The sequence below is a fragment of the Empidonax traillii genome, unplaced genomic scaffold (genome assembly GCF_003031625.1).
Source record: "Empidonax traillii isolate 1590-97213 ecotype Southwest subspecies unplaced genomic scaffold, ASM303162v1 scaffold961:size224692, whole genome shotgun sequence".
Taxonomy (NCBI): Eukaryota; Metazoa; Chordata; class Aves; order Passeriformes; family Tyrannidae; genus Empidonax; species Empidonax traillii.
The window spans coordinates 96,596-114,033 of record NW_020956154.1 but is presented as its reverse complement, the minus strand read 5'-3'; the positions used below and the strand labels follow the sequence as shown (position 1 = coordinate 114,033).

Sequence of the window (17,438 nt, the reverse complement as noted above, 5' to 3'; positions counted from 1 at the left end):
GAGTTTTACTGTTAAATATACCCCAGGAAGTTTCTCAGTATCTTTTTCTCAGCCTGTTCACTTTCCCTGGACACAGATTTCTTGCCACTCTGCTTGCCAAAAAGGAAGATATTTCGATACAATCCACACCGTCATTACAAGACACAACTGAGACGTATTAGTTGTGAGCAGTCAGACAGGATGCAGTCTACTCACAGTGAACAGTCCACTCCCCCCAAACACACTGTCCACAGCAAAAGGATAAAAAAAAAAAAACTCCACATGAGAAAAGCTGGAAGACAGTGTAATGAAGAAATTCAGTAACACTTACGGTCAAGTCCGTTGATGTATCTCATTGTAATTTCACAGTGCCCCCAAACTGCACTGACTATGGGGTAAAGTTTTTTCCCTTTTAGTCCCCTGAAGGCCACTCCAAGATACTGTCCATCCACCATGAAGCTAAGCGTCCCTTCATCCATATCCAAAACCACCAGTAAGGAGTCTGGGAGTACAAAAGACTCGTCTGGTTCCAAAAAGACGGGATACGTGACCCCAGGCTGGTTTTTGCAGTTGTGGTAGAGTTTGTTGCGCCCCAGATCCCAGCCCCACGACTCACTGTTGCTGCCAACCAAGGACGTGTATCCCACCGAGTGCAGCGGGGCTTCGGCCGTGGAGACGCCCACCACGGCGTGAGTCCCCCGCTGCCTCGTGGGCCAGTGGATCTGCCAGACGTGGAGGCCCCTCGTGTAGCCGACCTTGCCCCGGATACAATCCGTGCTTTGGGCAACCGGGTGTCTGTGAAAAGTCAGTTTATCGTCTTCCTTTACGAAGATATTCAAGGAGCGATCTTCGTTGTTCCAGGCGTGTTTGTACTGGACCTCCAGCTTGGCAGGGGGCATATCCAACAGCATGTCCAGGCGCGCTGGCTTGCAGAAATCCGGGCCTCTTAGCTCTCGTTTGACAGGTCTATAAGGGGGCTCCCTCACATCCACAGACTTTATGCTCCCTGAGATTTTCTGGCCCATTGCTTGGCTGCAGGTTTACAAAGGAGAAAAGAAAAGTTGACTTTGGCCCAACGTTACCTCATGAAAGCACCGTTACACTGAGCCAGTGGTCTGACAAGCTGACTGGATTTACTCCTCCTGTTTGGAGCTTTTTAGCAGCAATGTTTTCGGAGGAAAAAAAAATGCCCCTGGAAAAAAAAAGCAGAAAGTTTCCAGTTAGTTTAGGAAAGCCAACAGAAAACTCCCAACATGTTCTTAAGGAGCTTCTTCTCATCCCTAGTAGCTATTTTAAACCCCGGAGCTGCCAATTCCCCACTCCTGGTTCAGTGTCCCACAGCGCTCACCAGCCTGCCAGCAGGATGCGGAGCCCACCAGCGCACGGAGCGCAGACAGTCATTTCCTCCAATTCATAATAGGATGCAGACATTCCCCACCTTCTGCCCTTCCACCTATTTTGTCTGGCCAAGTTCACAGCGGGCCTGAAGCAGGCAGACGCTATTCCCCAGCAACAGCGATAAACTTTACGTTCAGCGGTAGCTTCACTTTCACTTAAGCTTTTGTTTCACGGCCTCAGAAACACGCAGTGTCACCATCTCCTTTTATTTCCAGTGTCACCATCTCCTTTTATTTCTCTTCCCCCAGCCCTGGCGACAGAGGCTTCAGCTTCTCTGCCCTTGTTGAAACAAATGCAGCCAACAGCAAATGACTGCAAAATTTAAGACTTTCTCTGGTCTTAAATAAAAGGGAGGGGGGGGAATAAATTAATCTTTTTTTTTTTTCTAATGGAGCTAAAAAAAAAAAAATAAAAAGAGAGGGAATGAGGAAGAGGAGCCATGGAAGGACAGGTGAAGAATGGCAGTTTCAGTTCTTTGGCAGATGTTTCTAATGGGCAGCCAGGGATGTTCCTCATGCTAACGCACAGCAGGCTAATCCACAGTTTCTATATTTTAGCCTTCATCTAATGAGAAGGGCTGGAACACAGTAAGACACATTAAGGGAAATAAATGATTTTCAAATGTATTGTTTCTTTACTTCCATAGACAAATATAGTAAAAAAGCACCCCAGAAAGATTCTTTGCAACCTGGATAAGTTAGATTCATTCACATTTTAGAGCTCACATAGAGCACAAAGGTAAACCAAGAACTTCTAAAAGTACTAATGGAATAAAAACAAAGACAAAATCCTATAAACTTAAATAGGTGATTGACATGGGATCAAATAAAGTATCTGCACCAGCAGACATATTTCTGTCTTTTAGCAAAACAAGTGCCAAGTCCAGGAATGCTCAAATATAGCCAAGTAGACCCACTCTGTTTATTTACTGACAGAGTGATGAAGTGTACGAAGAAGCAAAAAAATCTCCAGACTCTCAAGAGGCTGAAGAGCCTAGGTGACAGTTGGTTGTCATAAAGTACCAAACAGCAGATGGGCATAAATGTCTTGGGGGGGGGAAAAAAAAAATCTACTTTGTAAGTCACAAGTCCACATTCTTCCTTTTAAAGAACTTCTACCCCAGACACACTACCTCATTCCAAACATCATTTCTGAAAGAAGATGAGAAACATGTATTCACAATAGAAGGAAATAAAAAGAGAAGTCTAGGAAAAAAACCCTTAAAATTTACCATCCAAGTGAGTCTGAGAAGTGAATTAAGTTCTTACATTATTTACAATGGCAAACAACATGTAAAGTGTTTTCTGCATGTATTAAATGCAGATGAAACCACATCTGTGTTATGTGAAAGTTTTCTTCCAAAAAAGTAAAGAAAAAGTAAAAAGTTGATTTTTCAAAATCACATGGTGGTTACGTTACTGTACGAAAATATTATTTTCTGGTTGCTGGTCCCCCATGGATATATGTACACACTTGAGCATGAGAAAATCAACTCTCTGCACCTAATTTTAATATTAGAAAATTAAAAAACATAAGCCTCCAAGCCCCTCAGGTCACATTTGCAGGAAGATGCTCAAGAATTCCCAGGAATCACCACAGGAGATCAACTCGAATGATCCCACTTACTTCTTCCCAAACCACATAAAAGGAATCAGAAACTTTAGCAGTAATTACGTTTCAGTTGATGTTTGCCATTTCCAGTATTGCAGAAGCACTCACAGATTGTTTCAAAGCTACGATGCCGATCCGGCCCATTGAAGCAAGTTCAACACTTTATTCCACACTAATAATCCCAAGGGAAATCACACAGTGACACTAAAATACACACAGGGAAGCAACAGGGAGTAAATATTATCAGGTAAGCAAGCTTTCCTAGGAGGACATATGCTCAGGGATTGGGCAGTTACCTTTTTAAAAGGTGTTTTTTGAGCTCGAAAGGAAATGAAAAGGGAAAACATCAGACATTCAAAGGGAACCTCAGTGATTTCTACATAAGATTTAGTTCTCCTTGCCTTTGAAAATTTCCTCTTTAAAGCACAAGACAATTGCCACATTCCTGTCAGGGTGCTAAGGGGAGACGGCCAGGGAAGTCCTCAGTGCATCCTCCTGTATCACTTCCTGATCACATGAGAAACTAAACTTGGACAGACATTTACCTGGCAGATCACCAAGAAATTATAAACACTGAATTGACTCTCTTGGCAAGCCACGGACATTCTTCCTCATGTGCCCCAAACTGTAACATAAATAGGCTGCTAATAGATAGATCGGCAATTCAGAGGAGTAAAATGCAGCATTATGAGTACCTTGATACACACACCCCTGTGTCTTTACTCTGGGATCTGATCAGTAAGTACTTTGGTTTGAAACTGTATCTTACAATATTAGATCTTTGGTCACACACAGACATTACCACATAAATTAATTACACAACGTATCAATTTGCCAAATAGCTTTTCGTGGACATGGGACGGAACAACAGTGAAAAAATCTTACAGTTAACAAGTGATACATTCAAGATGCAGCAGTTCCTAAGCACCAGTACAACTCCAAAGGTACCTTTCATCAAATACCTCCTCCTACACACCATATTATACTCTCTTGCATCCTGGTCCTGTGTAGCTGGTAATTCTCAGCTTCTGCTAGAAGGCCAACTGTAGCCATACTAACCTCATGCAAATATTTGAGGACTTGAACAAGTAAATGAAAAAAAAAAAAAATAAAGTCAACATATAATTATTTGCCACTCTGTGCTGGCAGTGACCTAACAGCTCTGACTGCTGGAGCTCAGGAGTAGTTGACATGAAAACTTTATAGGAGGAGGCAGTGAGGGGTTGTAACACATTCCCCAGCTCACAACCCATGCAGCAGTAACGTGAGCTCCACAGGGAGCAACTCATGCACCAAGTCCTCCTGGCAGCTCACAACAGTCCCCTTTGGTGCTTGTAGGAGCAAAACCTGTCTTAAAGCCACCATCTATTCCCTTTCCTTGCCTGTATCTTGTGCATTCACAAGCAGATGGCAGAGACCCACACTGAGGTGAGAGCAGAAGCGGAGGCATCACCTTGACCTTCACTCCATCAGAAGCTGCTGCTGGAAGAGCACAGCTCAACAGGGCCCAGCCTGTCTCCACCAACAAACATCCCTCTCCCTACTTCCACAGGTAACAAACACAATTCCAGTGTAGATATCTTGGAAAAGTCATACTTGCACCACTACAATGATAATTTCCAGGAAGCTCCTCCCCACAGAGATGTGCAAGTGCCCCACACCAGCAGCGGTTTGGAAAGCTGAGCATGTGCCCACAAAGAGAATCAGAGTGACCAACAATTCATCTGCCAAAGGCACCCCAAACTAGCTCCCTGTCTGCAGGACTGGATGGATACATCACCCAGGATTGGTAAAAGTTGTGGGTCAACCCAAAAGGACAGAAGGTCAGTTACTATTCAATCGATTTACAGAAATATTTGGTTGTAAAACCTTTCTACCATCTCTCAAATTGATAAAAACCTTGCCAGAATACTGTCATTCAACTGCTGTTACTTTTTGTAATCTTACACCACTTAGATAAACCTAGACTCCCTTGCTTGTATCTTCTCACTAGACACAGGAAAGTTCAGAAATACAAAGAACATGAATTTTCACTGTATAGTTTTGTTTTGAAGGTTTTCCCAAATCTTTGCTCTTCCAGTAATTTCAAACCACTACAGGAGTTAAAAAATAAGAAAATATTTCAGTCTGGTTTAATGTATCACCTTTCCATTACACCTGTTTAGTGACTACAACTGGAACACAAATTTTCACCAGTTATCCCTATGATAAAAGATGTCTTGTGGAAAATAATCAGCACCTGGAAATCTCTGGCTGAGAAGACTGTTCATTTTCATAACCCAAATAATTTCTGTCTCAGTTTCACATTCATGCCATGCTTTGTCAGGATATGATGATTAGACTAAATGTACTGTACAGGAACAAGACAACTCCAAACAGGAAAAGTGTGTCAATGTGGCTTAGCAGCGTCCTCATGCAGACTGCCAAAATATTTTGGGAAATTATTCACAATAAAAACACAGATTATACTTACCAGAGAAAGGCTTGCTGGGACATCACTTTGCTGTCACTAAATAGGATGCGTTTTTAACAGTTTGGTATGTTGGCATCAGCAGAACATAAAAGAAACATGCTTTCTGCAAAGTTAGCTTTCAGCATTCAGAGTTCTATTTCCCTCTGGATTATGAACTAGACATGCAGAAAGCTTGAAAAACACGTGTAAGTGTTCACCACAAACACAATTCAAAACTACATCAAGAACATGCTCAGGCTTAGGTTAATCCTGCTAAATTGACCCAAAAGTGAGAAGCAGCCAGGTGAGTCCCAATTAATGACATCAGTTGGTGACACTGTCTATCAGAAAAGGCAGGGAAGGTGATGCCCTGTTCCCAACAGCATTTCCAATGTCTACACAGCAGTTCTCACTCTTTTTGCTATTAGCCCTCATCATTTTTTTTCCTTCCTGCAGCCAGAGCTCACTGTCACCACCCCTGCCAACCTGGGCTTTGTCACCAGCCAGGGAGGACTCCTGAATATCCCAACAGAGGCAACAGGAGGCTCTGAACCAAGGCCTCTCCTCTTTGGGCACCAAAACTGTTCGTTCCTCAGATGCCTGAACAGAACTGATACCCTGAGTGTTGGAGCACTGCATGTAACCCTGTGCTGAAGTCTCTACAGCAGGAATGGGAAGAACAAAAACACCTGATATGCTGTGCTGGGCATATCAGTGAAGAGGAATTCATTTGTTCAAGGACAAGGAACTTTTACCTCCACCCAGACGATGTAAAGGCACCAGGCCAGTGTCTCTCAACTCTGTTCCCAGTGTGCAAACAGCTACAGAACCATGACAACACTGTTTTGAGGGTGACAATGAATTAAGCATATTTTTGGCACCTTATAAAGACTGGCTAGCTTGGATTCAACTACAGATCCTGGTATCCAGCATTGTTCAAAATGGGCAATAAATCAGCGATTTTGGCTTCCTTTGTCAAATTGGGAATATGCAGTAACAATGCAACCAGACAAAAATGCTTGGCTATTCTAAGCTATCCTGTGCTAGAAACGAGACTTTATGCTGCATGCACGCTTAGTGAATGACATTTAACATGTGGGATGAACAATGCAGCAGTAAATCATGACTTCTTCAATTCCTGAAAGGAATGCAAATCCTGAAAATCCCAAGAACATTCCTCTGTCAAGAGTAACTTGTTTTGTAATGTTACAAAAATGTAATTGTTTCAAAATTCAGTAAAAGCTTGTTATTAAAAAAGACTGTGCATTTAGCTGCTTGGAATTAGAATAATCTGAAATACCACACCATCTGTACCACCCGACTTAGAAGCAGTTTAGTCATATGATGAAGAATGCAGAAAGATTCTTGAGTAGCAATGAATACAGTGGAATGTATATTTTTAAATACTTCCATCTATTGTACTTTGGAACTGAGCTGACTTGAGGTTTTGGGTTGGTTTTATGCCTTCTGCCTCTCTGCATGTGTTTCTGGAATTCGCCTCTTTCATACTGAAAGTTGGATTTAGATGCGGACACATGTTCTGAAGAAGCATGAAAGATGACAAAAAATATGAAGCCTGCAAACAGTTTTTTTACGTCATGACTTCTCACAATACAGCAATGTAATTTGAAAAACAAATATAGTACCATAATACAAAAAAAAAAAAAAATTGCCTTTTTTACTATGCAAGTACTTTTAAAAACACCAACACTTCTAAAGTTCGTGCAAGGAAACAATTATTTTCTATTCAGGGTATTTAACAGGAATACCCACATGATCCCACAATTACCATAAGGTTACAGATGTTTGAGCTGCTACATCCTTTCTACCACCCCTTCCTATTCATTCTTCCCTTTTGTCTTCAGCCACCTGCATTCAAATGGCCTTGAGATGGTCTGCCTCAGGAAATCAAAGTGGGCAAAATCTAGTATTTCATTCTGCCAGGTTATTTTCAGGTGGATAAACCCTCTGATCTGGAACATCAGACAGTTATGTAAACACTTGCTCTGGCAAAAGGAAGGAGAGAGAAAAAAAATTAAAAGCTCAAAGGCAGAACCGTCTATTTAGGCAGCAGCCCAAACCATGGAACAAATTTCCAATCACTTCCAGCTGCCTTAAAGGGCCCAGCTGAACTTCATGTCTGAATTCGGTACAGACATGAGCTTCTGCTTACATCTTCCTCACTCCTCTGGCACAAAATCATTCATCTTTCACCCTTCAGCCACTCTTCTGTAACAGTGAATACCTTCCTGTCTTTCCCAGCTGATGTAGCCATTTTGAATATTCAAGTCTCAGGGTTATATTAAAAGAGCAAATTAACACACAAAAAAAAAAGGCTTAGCACTAAATTGAAAATTATGTTTTCAGCTCCACTTTGCATTTTTCGTTTCTACTCAGCCGTGCTTCACCAAGTAAGTAATACCAATAGGTGTCAGACCACATGAGATTTAAAGCCCAAGGAATAATTAAGTTTTAATACTGCAATTTCTCTCTAGTCATTACTACTACTCACCAGCTCACTCGTTTTTTTTTGGGTTTTGTTTTTTTTTTTTTTTAGGTAATTTATTTTACATTTTACCTTTAGAGCTTTGTAGAGGATCAATACCCCTACAGCTTCAATTTCAAAACCAGAACACCCATTAAACAGTGGCCTTGAAATGTGGCTGAACACCTTCCCACTGCCTCTCTCCTGCTGCAGTTCCCTTTGCTGGAGTGTGTAGTGGAGCCAGTTGGCCTTTAAAATGAAGTAAGCTAGAAAGCCGCAGATGAGAAAAATACTCCTGGAAAGCATCATTCCTCAGTCTAGCCAGCCGTGAATCCCAGGGAACATGCCAGAGATGATCCCTGAGCAGACTGAGGGAAGGTCTGCAGATGGTAGAAAGTGACGATCAGACAGACGAGAGCTCCTCCAGCTTGACACAGTCATTCACCAGAACTTCACTGAAACTGTAGAACAAACTGTAATAATGTGTTGTAGGGAAAATCCAGCCCCTTGGCTCAAGCTTCAGTCTTCGATTGTGTCAGTGTTTTCCAAGCCTGGGGAGTCTTCGTAAATCACGAGGGAGCCAAGGCCTGCAACTGGTTTTCTACAGGGAGTATCCTGATAAGGATGGGGATAAGGAGGAACACCCACTAGCAGCAGCTCTGCAGGTACCTACAGCATCACAAGGCTGCTGTGGATTTGCCAGATTCTACAAGAGTCGGCTCCACCCTCACAACACCTCTCTGTACATTTTGCAGTGGGTGATTCTAGTTCTTTGCCTCTGTATCATTTATAAAAAGATGTTCCCTAACAGCTGAAAATTTGCAATGCTTCTGGAGTGACCAGGATACTTCTGTGGTCTTCTTTTGCATTCGAGCCTCACTTTGTTTAATTCTGGTTTGGACTGATGCAGCAGTGTACAGACAATACCTGTCAGATGCTCTCCCTGTTGGTGGGCAGGAAGCAAACATATTGGATGTTCCTGATGTTCTGGTTCATAAGAGGCCGTTCCTGATATGACCTGGATGGCTTTAATACTTCCAACAGTGCTGCAAAACTCCAGTGACAAAAATATACTGTGCCTCTGGCCAAGCACAGCAGACAAGAGTTGAAGGTATGCTTCCCCCTAGGAGTGAAGTGAACAGCCTGATGTGGCAGAGATGTCCAAAATAGGCTGTCTTGGACAAACCATGGGGGGGGATCTGTTGTATGGAAGACACAAATGCATGCAGGGGTCAGGCTCATTCCCCCACTCAGGGCTGCAGAGAGAGAGGGGGAGGGCAAGGTTGGAGAGAACCCAGCCATTGTACTTGCACAAACATGTAGGAGATGAATACATGAGAACAAGTTTGATCCTGAACAAAAGCGTATTCTTTTGTTTAATAGGAAAATAGGCTTACACAATCACACCATCTGCATCCCTCCTCACCCTTCCCCCTCAGCCACTTCAGTCAATAGCCACATCAGCCAAATCTGACAGAACAGCAGCAGACTCAAAGACAACTGTGTTCCTACAGTAGAGGACAGACATCCTGGAAGTGATCACATGCAAGACCAGGCTGGGATGCAAGTTCATATCTTGCCAAGAAACTCTGAAGGGAATGAGCTCATATCAAAGCTGTGACTGCAGCAAAGTGTCCTGAAGATTTCATGTCAAATCAGCCATGAGACACAAAACCAGGAAGCAATGCTTCATCAGTCCTGCAGTTTCTTCTTTTAAAGAATAAGAAATTAAGTAAACACGCTTCACATATGTTAAGGAAGCATCATCACAGAATCAGATTGTATGGATGATTTTGTATTTCCCAGGTGAGGTGACAAATGAAGTTCCATTCAGCTTTGGAGCGATAACAAAAAGACAAACCAACTTCCTGTTAAACAAATAAATGTTTTCTAAAAAAAACCCCACATTTTTTAAGCAACAGCAATGAATTTCATCTGTTTTAAACACACGCCTCTGCTAAAGCCCATCTGTCAGCAGAGAACAATTGCACAGACAAATGGGGATGATGGAGAAAGTAATATCATAGAAACAAACCGCCTGAGCTCTAAGCAACAAAATTGATTTTCCTTACGCACATAAAAGCATTGCCATTTTACAGAGTAGTATTTTTGTTTCTGTTTGCTATTAATTTAGGAAATAGGACACTTGGTAACCCAGGAGAGGCTGGGAAAGGCCACAGGGCTTTAAGGAATAAAAGGTTTACAGTTATGTCCCCATGTCAAGAATCTGACTCTTCCTGAAGAGACAAAGGACACCTTGGTGAGAACCCAGAAAGGGACCTGAAAGATCATCAGCACTCAAGGAACTAGCACGAAGCTGAGCCAGGAGAGGTTTAGATTGGACATCAGAAAAAGATTTTTCACCCAGAGGGTGGCTGGGCACTGGAACAGGCTCCCCAGGACACTGGTCACAGCATCAAGGCTGTCTGAGTTCAAGAAGCATTTGGACAACACTTTCAGGCACATAATATGACTCTTGGAGAGTCCTGAGCAGGGCCAGGAGTTGAACTCAATAATCCTGATAGGTCTCTTCCAAATCAGCCTGGTCTATGCTTCTATGATCCAGTTCCAACCCCCCTGCCATAGGCAGGGACACCTTCCACTAGACCAGATTGTTCAAAGCCCCATCCAACCTGGCCTTTAACACCTCCAGGAATGGGGCATCCACAACTTCCCAGCCGATTCCTTATCCACCAAATGATCCATCCATCAAATCCATGTCTCTCCACTTTAGAGGCAAGGATGTAGCACGGGACAGTGTCAGATCGTTTACATAAATCCAGGTAGATTACATCAGTTGCTTTTCCCTGATCCACCAATGCCATCTTGTCACAGAAGGCCACCAAATTTCTCAGGTACAATCTGTCCTTCGTGAAGCCACACTGGCTGTCACCAGTAGCTATGTGGAATGTTATTTTCTTTCTGGATCTTTCACTGTCCTAGGGGAAAGGCTGCCTTTTCAAACAACTGCTGTTTCTACAGAGGAAAAGTATCACAGACTGCAATGTCAGAGAGGGCCTCCAACCAGGAAAAGCCACGGTGAAAATAGTTGCTACTCTGAGTCTCTACTGCTGACCTAACAACGCACATCCTCAAAAAATTTCTTGTTACAAGTGCCAACAATTCCAGGTATTTTTGCCCACGGGAAAGTACTTTAAAAAGCCCACACTAGACTTCCTAATAGAGGTATGGATAAAAATAAATCAGCTTTGTGCCTGTCTACAGGAGTCTCAACATAGACTGTGATCTATAAGCTCAAACGCAAGGTCTGTATTTCTCAAAATAACTTCACACTCCATCCCTCTGCTGAGCAGTCTTCCACAGGGAGTTTTTTTATTAAGTGGCATTTTATTTGTAATAATTAATTGATTTGTAACAATCAGTTACTAACTATGCTTCATTCTGTAATGTATTGGGTGAAAAGGGGGGGAAAAAAAGATTGAAAGTTATGTGGAAGAAAAGTGCACCAGGATATAAGTGTGATGGCAAGAAAAATACAGTAGTACTGATTTCAGTGGCAGTACACCTAAAGATAAGTGTGTTCCAATTAATCTTTGTACAAACCCCCCATATTTGATATTATTGCAAAGAATCTTCAAGACATCATCTAAATCTCCCTTACACTGATTCTCCAATAGCTCAGGTAGGCACTTGTTTTGCCCTGGAGAAAAGATTCGTCCAAATTTGGATCAGCAGTACTTTACACAAAGAGAAAGCATATCAGTAATTACAAGCTAAGCTCCAGCAATAGGCATAATATATATTTTAAAAAATGCTCAGAGTTTTTAATTCTGGAAAAACAAAGCCCTAGATTGCATTTGGATATACAGATCACCTTGATTTCCAGCATAATAAAGAATAAAGGTAACATTTATAAGTACCTTTAAAATTAAGGGACTACATCCAGTAAAAGAAGTTATTTTCCCACTGAGTTATAAAAACCATAATACACTCAATACGACCCAAACAAATACTGGGAAAATTATTATTTTTTTTCAACTTCATCAGAGCTAGACTTGTTTTTGTTTACCACATCCTTAAGCAAATCACAGGAAGGCTAAAACTAAGTGGACTAATACTCAGATCATTTCAGAACCATTTGACATCTAACCAAGGCATTCACCTGAGCCTAAAGGAAAGTTTGCCTTTATCAAACAAACTACCATTTACTACAGGAAAAAAATTTGGAAGTCACATACAAACCACACCACTGTTGAATGTAAAACCATGTGGGATACTGCACAAACACTACAAATAGCGTCAGAGGAGAAAAACAAGCTTTTTGGCCAACAGATTAAGAAAGGAAAAGAATATCTAAAGATCCTAGAAATCTGAGGGGGTTTAAATTCCAGCCATTCTTTCAACAGACAAACTGACATACACTTTTCCCCAAAGCACTGTGGAGACACAGAAATTGCTACTAGAATCACAGGATCAAGAGCAGTTGTGCATTTCTGTATTTAGCAGGAAGTCTGTTAAGTTTACAGTGAAGAGATCAAAAATAGACACAAGTTTGAAGGAAGTAATTTACACAGTATGGAAGTTTAATGGAGCGTTAAACCCCAGAAGTTTAATAACACTTCTAACTACTTGAATAATCCCTGTCATGAACAGAGATCTTCCTCCGCAGTGAAGGAAGGAATGAAAAATATATTCAATTGCCCTACATATCATCTTCATCCCAGATTTATGGCAAAGGGCTTTTTGTTACAATCTTCCCCTTTCCCTGTCAGCTGACAATCCCACTGTCAGCTTCAATGACACTGGGAAGGCACACGTGTCTTAAAATTTTACCCATTTTTTAGCACATTTTTAAGATGTTTATGTCCCCACCTGGCACTTCTAGAAAGAGAAGGATCATGGAAGCACCTTCAACCCTCACCTTTCATTAGGCAGCAAATATCTGCTTTAACCCCAGTCTAGACTGAAGTAAGTATGAAAACACATTCTCACTTCTGATTAACAAAGTATAATCGGGGGAGCAGAAAAGGTAGATGTGGTGTCACACTCCTCACTGAAATCCTCTTAAGGATAAAAAACCAAAACGCTTGCAAACACAGATCCCAATTTCTGAAGCTACTGAATGGATTTAATGACAATCTGTGTGAGGCACTGCAACTTCTGATACTGCAGAAATACCTACATTTATATTAACAACTGCAAGCCAGAATCAGAAAGACCTACAATTTGGAAATCAATGATTTGTTGAGCCAGCAGCTGTAAACACAAGAGCTGAACCCCTCAGAGCTCTGGGCTGCCTCGATACCCAGCAGTCAATCCTTTTTGTGCTACAGCCAGTACTACTGGGTGGGTTCCCCCGTACCATCAGTCTGTAGGATACACAGAAATTGGTTCCATCTGAGGCCACTTTTCTGTGCTCTGAAAAACATGGCATACCATAACATAACCACCATCCTCACTGGAAAGGGAGGAGACATGGAAAGCAAACAGATGGACATCAGAACGCTGTGCTGCCATTTAATTCCCTATTTAACATCCCTATTCCTATTCCCTATCCAATGGCACATGCTGCAAGGACAAAACCTTTGGGTAGGAAAGAGAATGCACCAGGTTACCTCATAAGGACACTGCTGGTACAATTAGGAAATCTAAATATACTCCAAAGTGGTCCCTGAGAACAATTCCCTTGCTTGGGAACCACCACGGTGGTCAGAAGAACACAAGAGCAGCCACTTGACTGGTGAGCCTTTGGAAGGAAAGTCTTTGGTGAACTGTGCCACAGCTGCAGCCAACACAGACACCCAAGGGCAATGAGAAAATGCACCTTACAGAGCTGTAGTGGGAACATGGCACAGCGTGCTCTTGACCAAAGAATCCCAGGCCTAAAATCCCCCCAGTCACTGTTTTGGCCAGGCCTTGCATAGATACTCCTGCTATCCAGCTCAGGTACCAGAGCAGGGCATTCAGAGCTGACCCTGCACTCCAAACCCAGGCTCAGAAGCAGAGAGGGCATGTTCTGCTCTGCTGACAAAGGATTCAGAGTGATCTAAGCAGGGGGGAACTCTCAATACTAATAAAAAATAAGGTAGTCAGGCTCCATTCAACTGCACTGTGCAGAAATCACTGTGATTTATGACTTGTGCCAAGAACCAATTGCAGAGAGGAAAAAAACCACCCCTGTGTGTGCCTCTCATACTAAGCATACAGCACCTCATGTCTGTGCATGACACAGGAGCAACCAAGGCTGCTTTACAGGGACACAGCACTGAAGGAATTAATTCCTAAGGCAATGGGAAAACACTACATGGGAGAACTTCCAAGTCACAAATTCTGCTTACTTAAGCTAAGCTGCTTAATCAAGTTAATTGAAGGCATTAAAAAAGCATCTGGAGAAGAACACATTCACCAACCAGTCTCTAGCCATTCCTGATCTGGTGTTACTTTTTCTGGGCACCAGTTCCCCTGCTGGCACAGCACAATCTATCATCAGCCATTACACTGATTACCATCCATTAGTTTTCCTAAGCACAGGCATGAAATTTAAACCTACTTTTGTAATTTATTTACAAGCTGTTCACATACTGAATATGAAGCATATACATAATGCTTCGTGTTAACAAGAGAAATGTAGCTGAATATTAGAGCTGCACGTTAAAAATTACCAATAGAAATACTCATTCTCTTCACAAAGAATTGTTTATGGAATTTTTGTTTGGCAAGACAAGCAGGACAGAAGCTTACACTCTTTAAAATACAGCTGATTAATATACAGGGGGGAAACAGGCAAGCACCCACGAGAATGACAAGTTTTAAGTATCAGTCCCATAAATATAAAATTAAATTAAAATGTCATTCTAAAAACCACTGAGAACAGAGTTGGGACTCTTATTAAAAAACAATGATTTTTCTTCCCTGCTATTAAGGCAGAGTGATTAAAATGAAAGATAATGTCCTTTATTTCAAAAGCTAATTATTACATGTAATAAAATTTCTTCTTGTACCACGAGACCTAAACACACAAATTGAATTCCAGCGAGACCATCAACCCACACATCTTTATTGTAATAAAGTAACTGCTTGAATTTTCCCTTACAATCCTATTTCTACAACAGACTATCAAGCTCAGCTTTGATTTGAGCATACCACATTTCTTACCACGGCCGGAAACCAAACACGGAACAGCTGTGGAAGCAAACCCCACTAGATACAAATATTCAGACAAATAAAAAAATGACATGCAAAAAACTCCCTTGTGAAGATCACTTCATTGAGAACTCTGAGGGAAGTTATACTAAACTGACAGTCCCAGTTAAGTGCCCAAAGTGTCCATACTGCCAGCCAGCAGTGCTCCAGAGAAACGGAGCTGCTTGCCATGCTGCTGCTTCCTGCATTGTTAATTCAGACGTCTAAATTTAGATACCAGCTTTAGCCAGCGATTTTCCCACTTTTTCCATCAGTCAAAACAAAAAGAAAACCATCTCTGCATTAATCCACTATCTCCATCCATTTGCAGAAGCAAACATGATGTCAGAACTCCACACACAATAAACCAACCTCCAGCTACGGAGTGAGAGAAACAGTCTCTGCTCATCTCCTGAGTGACTGCACACCAAGCAGCAGTTGCTGCTAAGTCACATTTCTACCCAACCTTAGGCATCGCTCCCCTGAGTTCCAAACTATTTTACCACAGGGAATACATAAAATCTAAAAATAAAGGGAGTAAAGGGAGAGGGTTGGCTCCTGCAGTCATGAAGACTTCCTGCTCCCATGTCCTCTATTAGCAGGATGTGGGTGGAGTGCAGCAGTAAAAGCGAACTCATCAGTCGCTCTCAGGTCCCTGGAGTGTTGATACATTTCAGCTTGAATTTCCCTTTGGTGTCTTTTTCCAGCAGTCAAACTCTGATGACCTAGCACATATGGATTTTTTTTTTTCTCCCCTTGCACTATTATTCAGCATTGCTAGAAAGAGGTGTATTTGAGTAAAAACAGGCTGTTAATTCTTCTTACAGGGTCTAAGAGCAGGAAATACAAGCCAATTATCAATGCTGGAGGTGGCTCACTGAAACAAAAATAATAATTGTAAACTGAAAGAATACTATATCCCTAGACATGAATTCAAGGCAGCAGCCTCATGCACTTTCTCCCATCCAACTGCAGCTTACTGAGGGAAGGAATTTTACCACATCAGTGCTGACTCCTCGCAGGAGTTTGAGCATCACAGAAGGATCTTGCAGCAATCCTGACAGTTTCTGACAGGTGCACCCTGCCTATGAGGTCTATTTTCACTCCCTGTTTCGTTTTTAAATCCTAAGAAATACTTAGGCTTAGTTCCTTTGACAAATTAATCACCTTTTCTCCAGGTGCACCTTCAAGAACTCGTGCTGCTGAACTTTCCTGTCTTTCCCTGTTCCTGCTACATCCACACTCCAGTACCTGGCTATCAAGGGAGGGATCTCACAGGCAAGCCTCTCTTCTGTCTCTCCACCCACACATTTTTCTTCAAATACCCTTAAAATGAACACCAAAAAACTTAAAAACAACGAGTACATACTCCAGGTCTCATGCTCATGCTTGTTTAATATATCTCGTTCTATTTAAACCTCAAAGGATAAGATACCATACATGTTGTAACAAATCCTTCCTGAGCAAATTCTTGCATCTTTGGTAGACAATCACTGCACTTACAACGCTGCATCTTAGTCTAAACAAGCCATCAATGAACTGTAAGGTTTTCTAGACTACTGGAAACGGTTACATCAGCACTGACTGAAGTACAAAGGCATTTCTTTATTTTATGTTATAATATTTTAAATGATCAAAAAGCTTCAATGCATTATTTGCCTTTGAACACATGAGATAATAGAAATCCCACCCGTTTCATCTGAAAACATCAAAACCAAAGGACTGTATAAATATTTGGTGAATGATCAGTACACCCTGAATTAGAAGTGAGAATATCAGAGTATTACCCAGATGTTAACAGCATCAGAGGCTGATGGTACTGAAACGCAGGGACAGTCAGGTGCTGGCACAAATCAGATGTAACACTAATGTGCAGTAATGCAGTCAAAACGAGGTCAGGATGGCAATGTTCCTGTCTTTTATACACTTTGATGTGTCATCCTCGTTGCTTCAGACAACTTCTGTCATCTCTGAAACGCCTGTCAACAGCTTTCAACAGCAACAAGGAAAACAGCATTTTGACTTCTTTATGCTGCATCATAGTTTTTGAAAGAAAGGTGACATAATGCACCCAAACCTCCTTGAGGGGTCAGACCCCCAAAATAACCACCTGCACTCCACGGACAGGGACTTCCTTCAAGCACAGGATGATGAAAACATCAAAGGTCAGAATTAAGTCTCTCAATAGTCTCAGGTTTAACACCTGCCCAGAGGTGCACTCACTGCTGGCTCCTTCTTCCCTGGGCAAAGGATGAAATAATGGCCCTGCCCAACTGAATTAGCTGGAGCCTCAAAATATTCTCAGTCTTTGAAAGAGTTGAGCATGTGCTGGTATCACTCACTGAGATCCTCAATGTAAATCCAAGCAGA

The 17,438-nt window shown here is 41.9% G+C and overlaps 1 protein-coding gene across 3 annotated transcripts in view; it reads right to left on the bottom strand.

Annotated features, from left to right (window-relative positions):
- Positions 1-17,438, bottom strand: part of LOC114067783 (SPRY domain-containing SOCS box protein 4-like) — a 136,000-nt gene that overhangs the window by 58,333 nt on the left and 60,229 nt on the right. For all 3 annotated transcript variants that reach the window (XM_027903456.1, XM_027903457.1, XM_027903458.1), the window contains one exon: positions 311-1,171. In XM_027903456.1, the coding sequence (XP_027759257.1) occupies positions 311-1,004 (694 nt within the window). In that variant the 5' untranslated portion in view covers positions 1,005-1,171. The remainder of the gene's footprint in view (positions 1-310; positions 1,172-17,438) is intronic.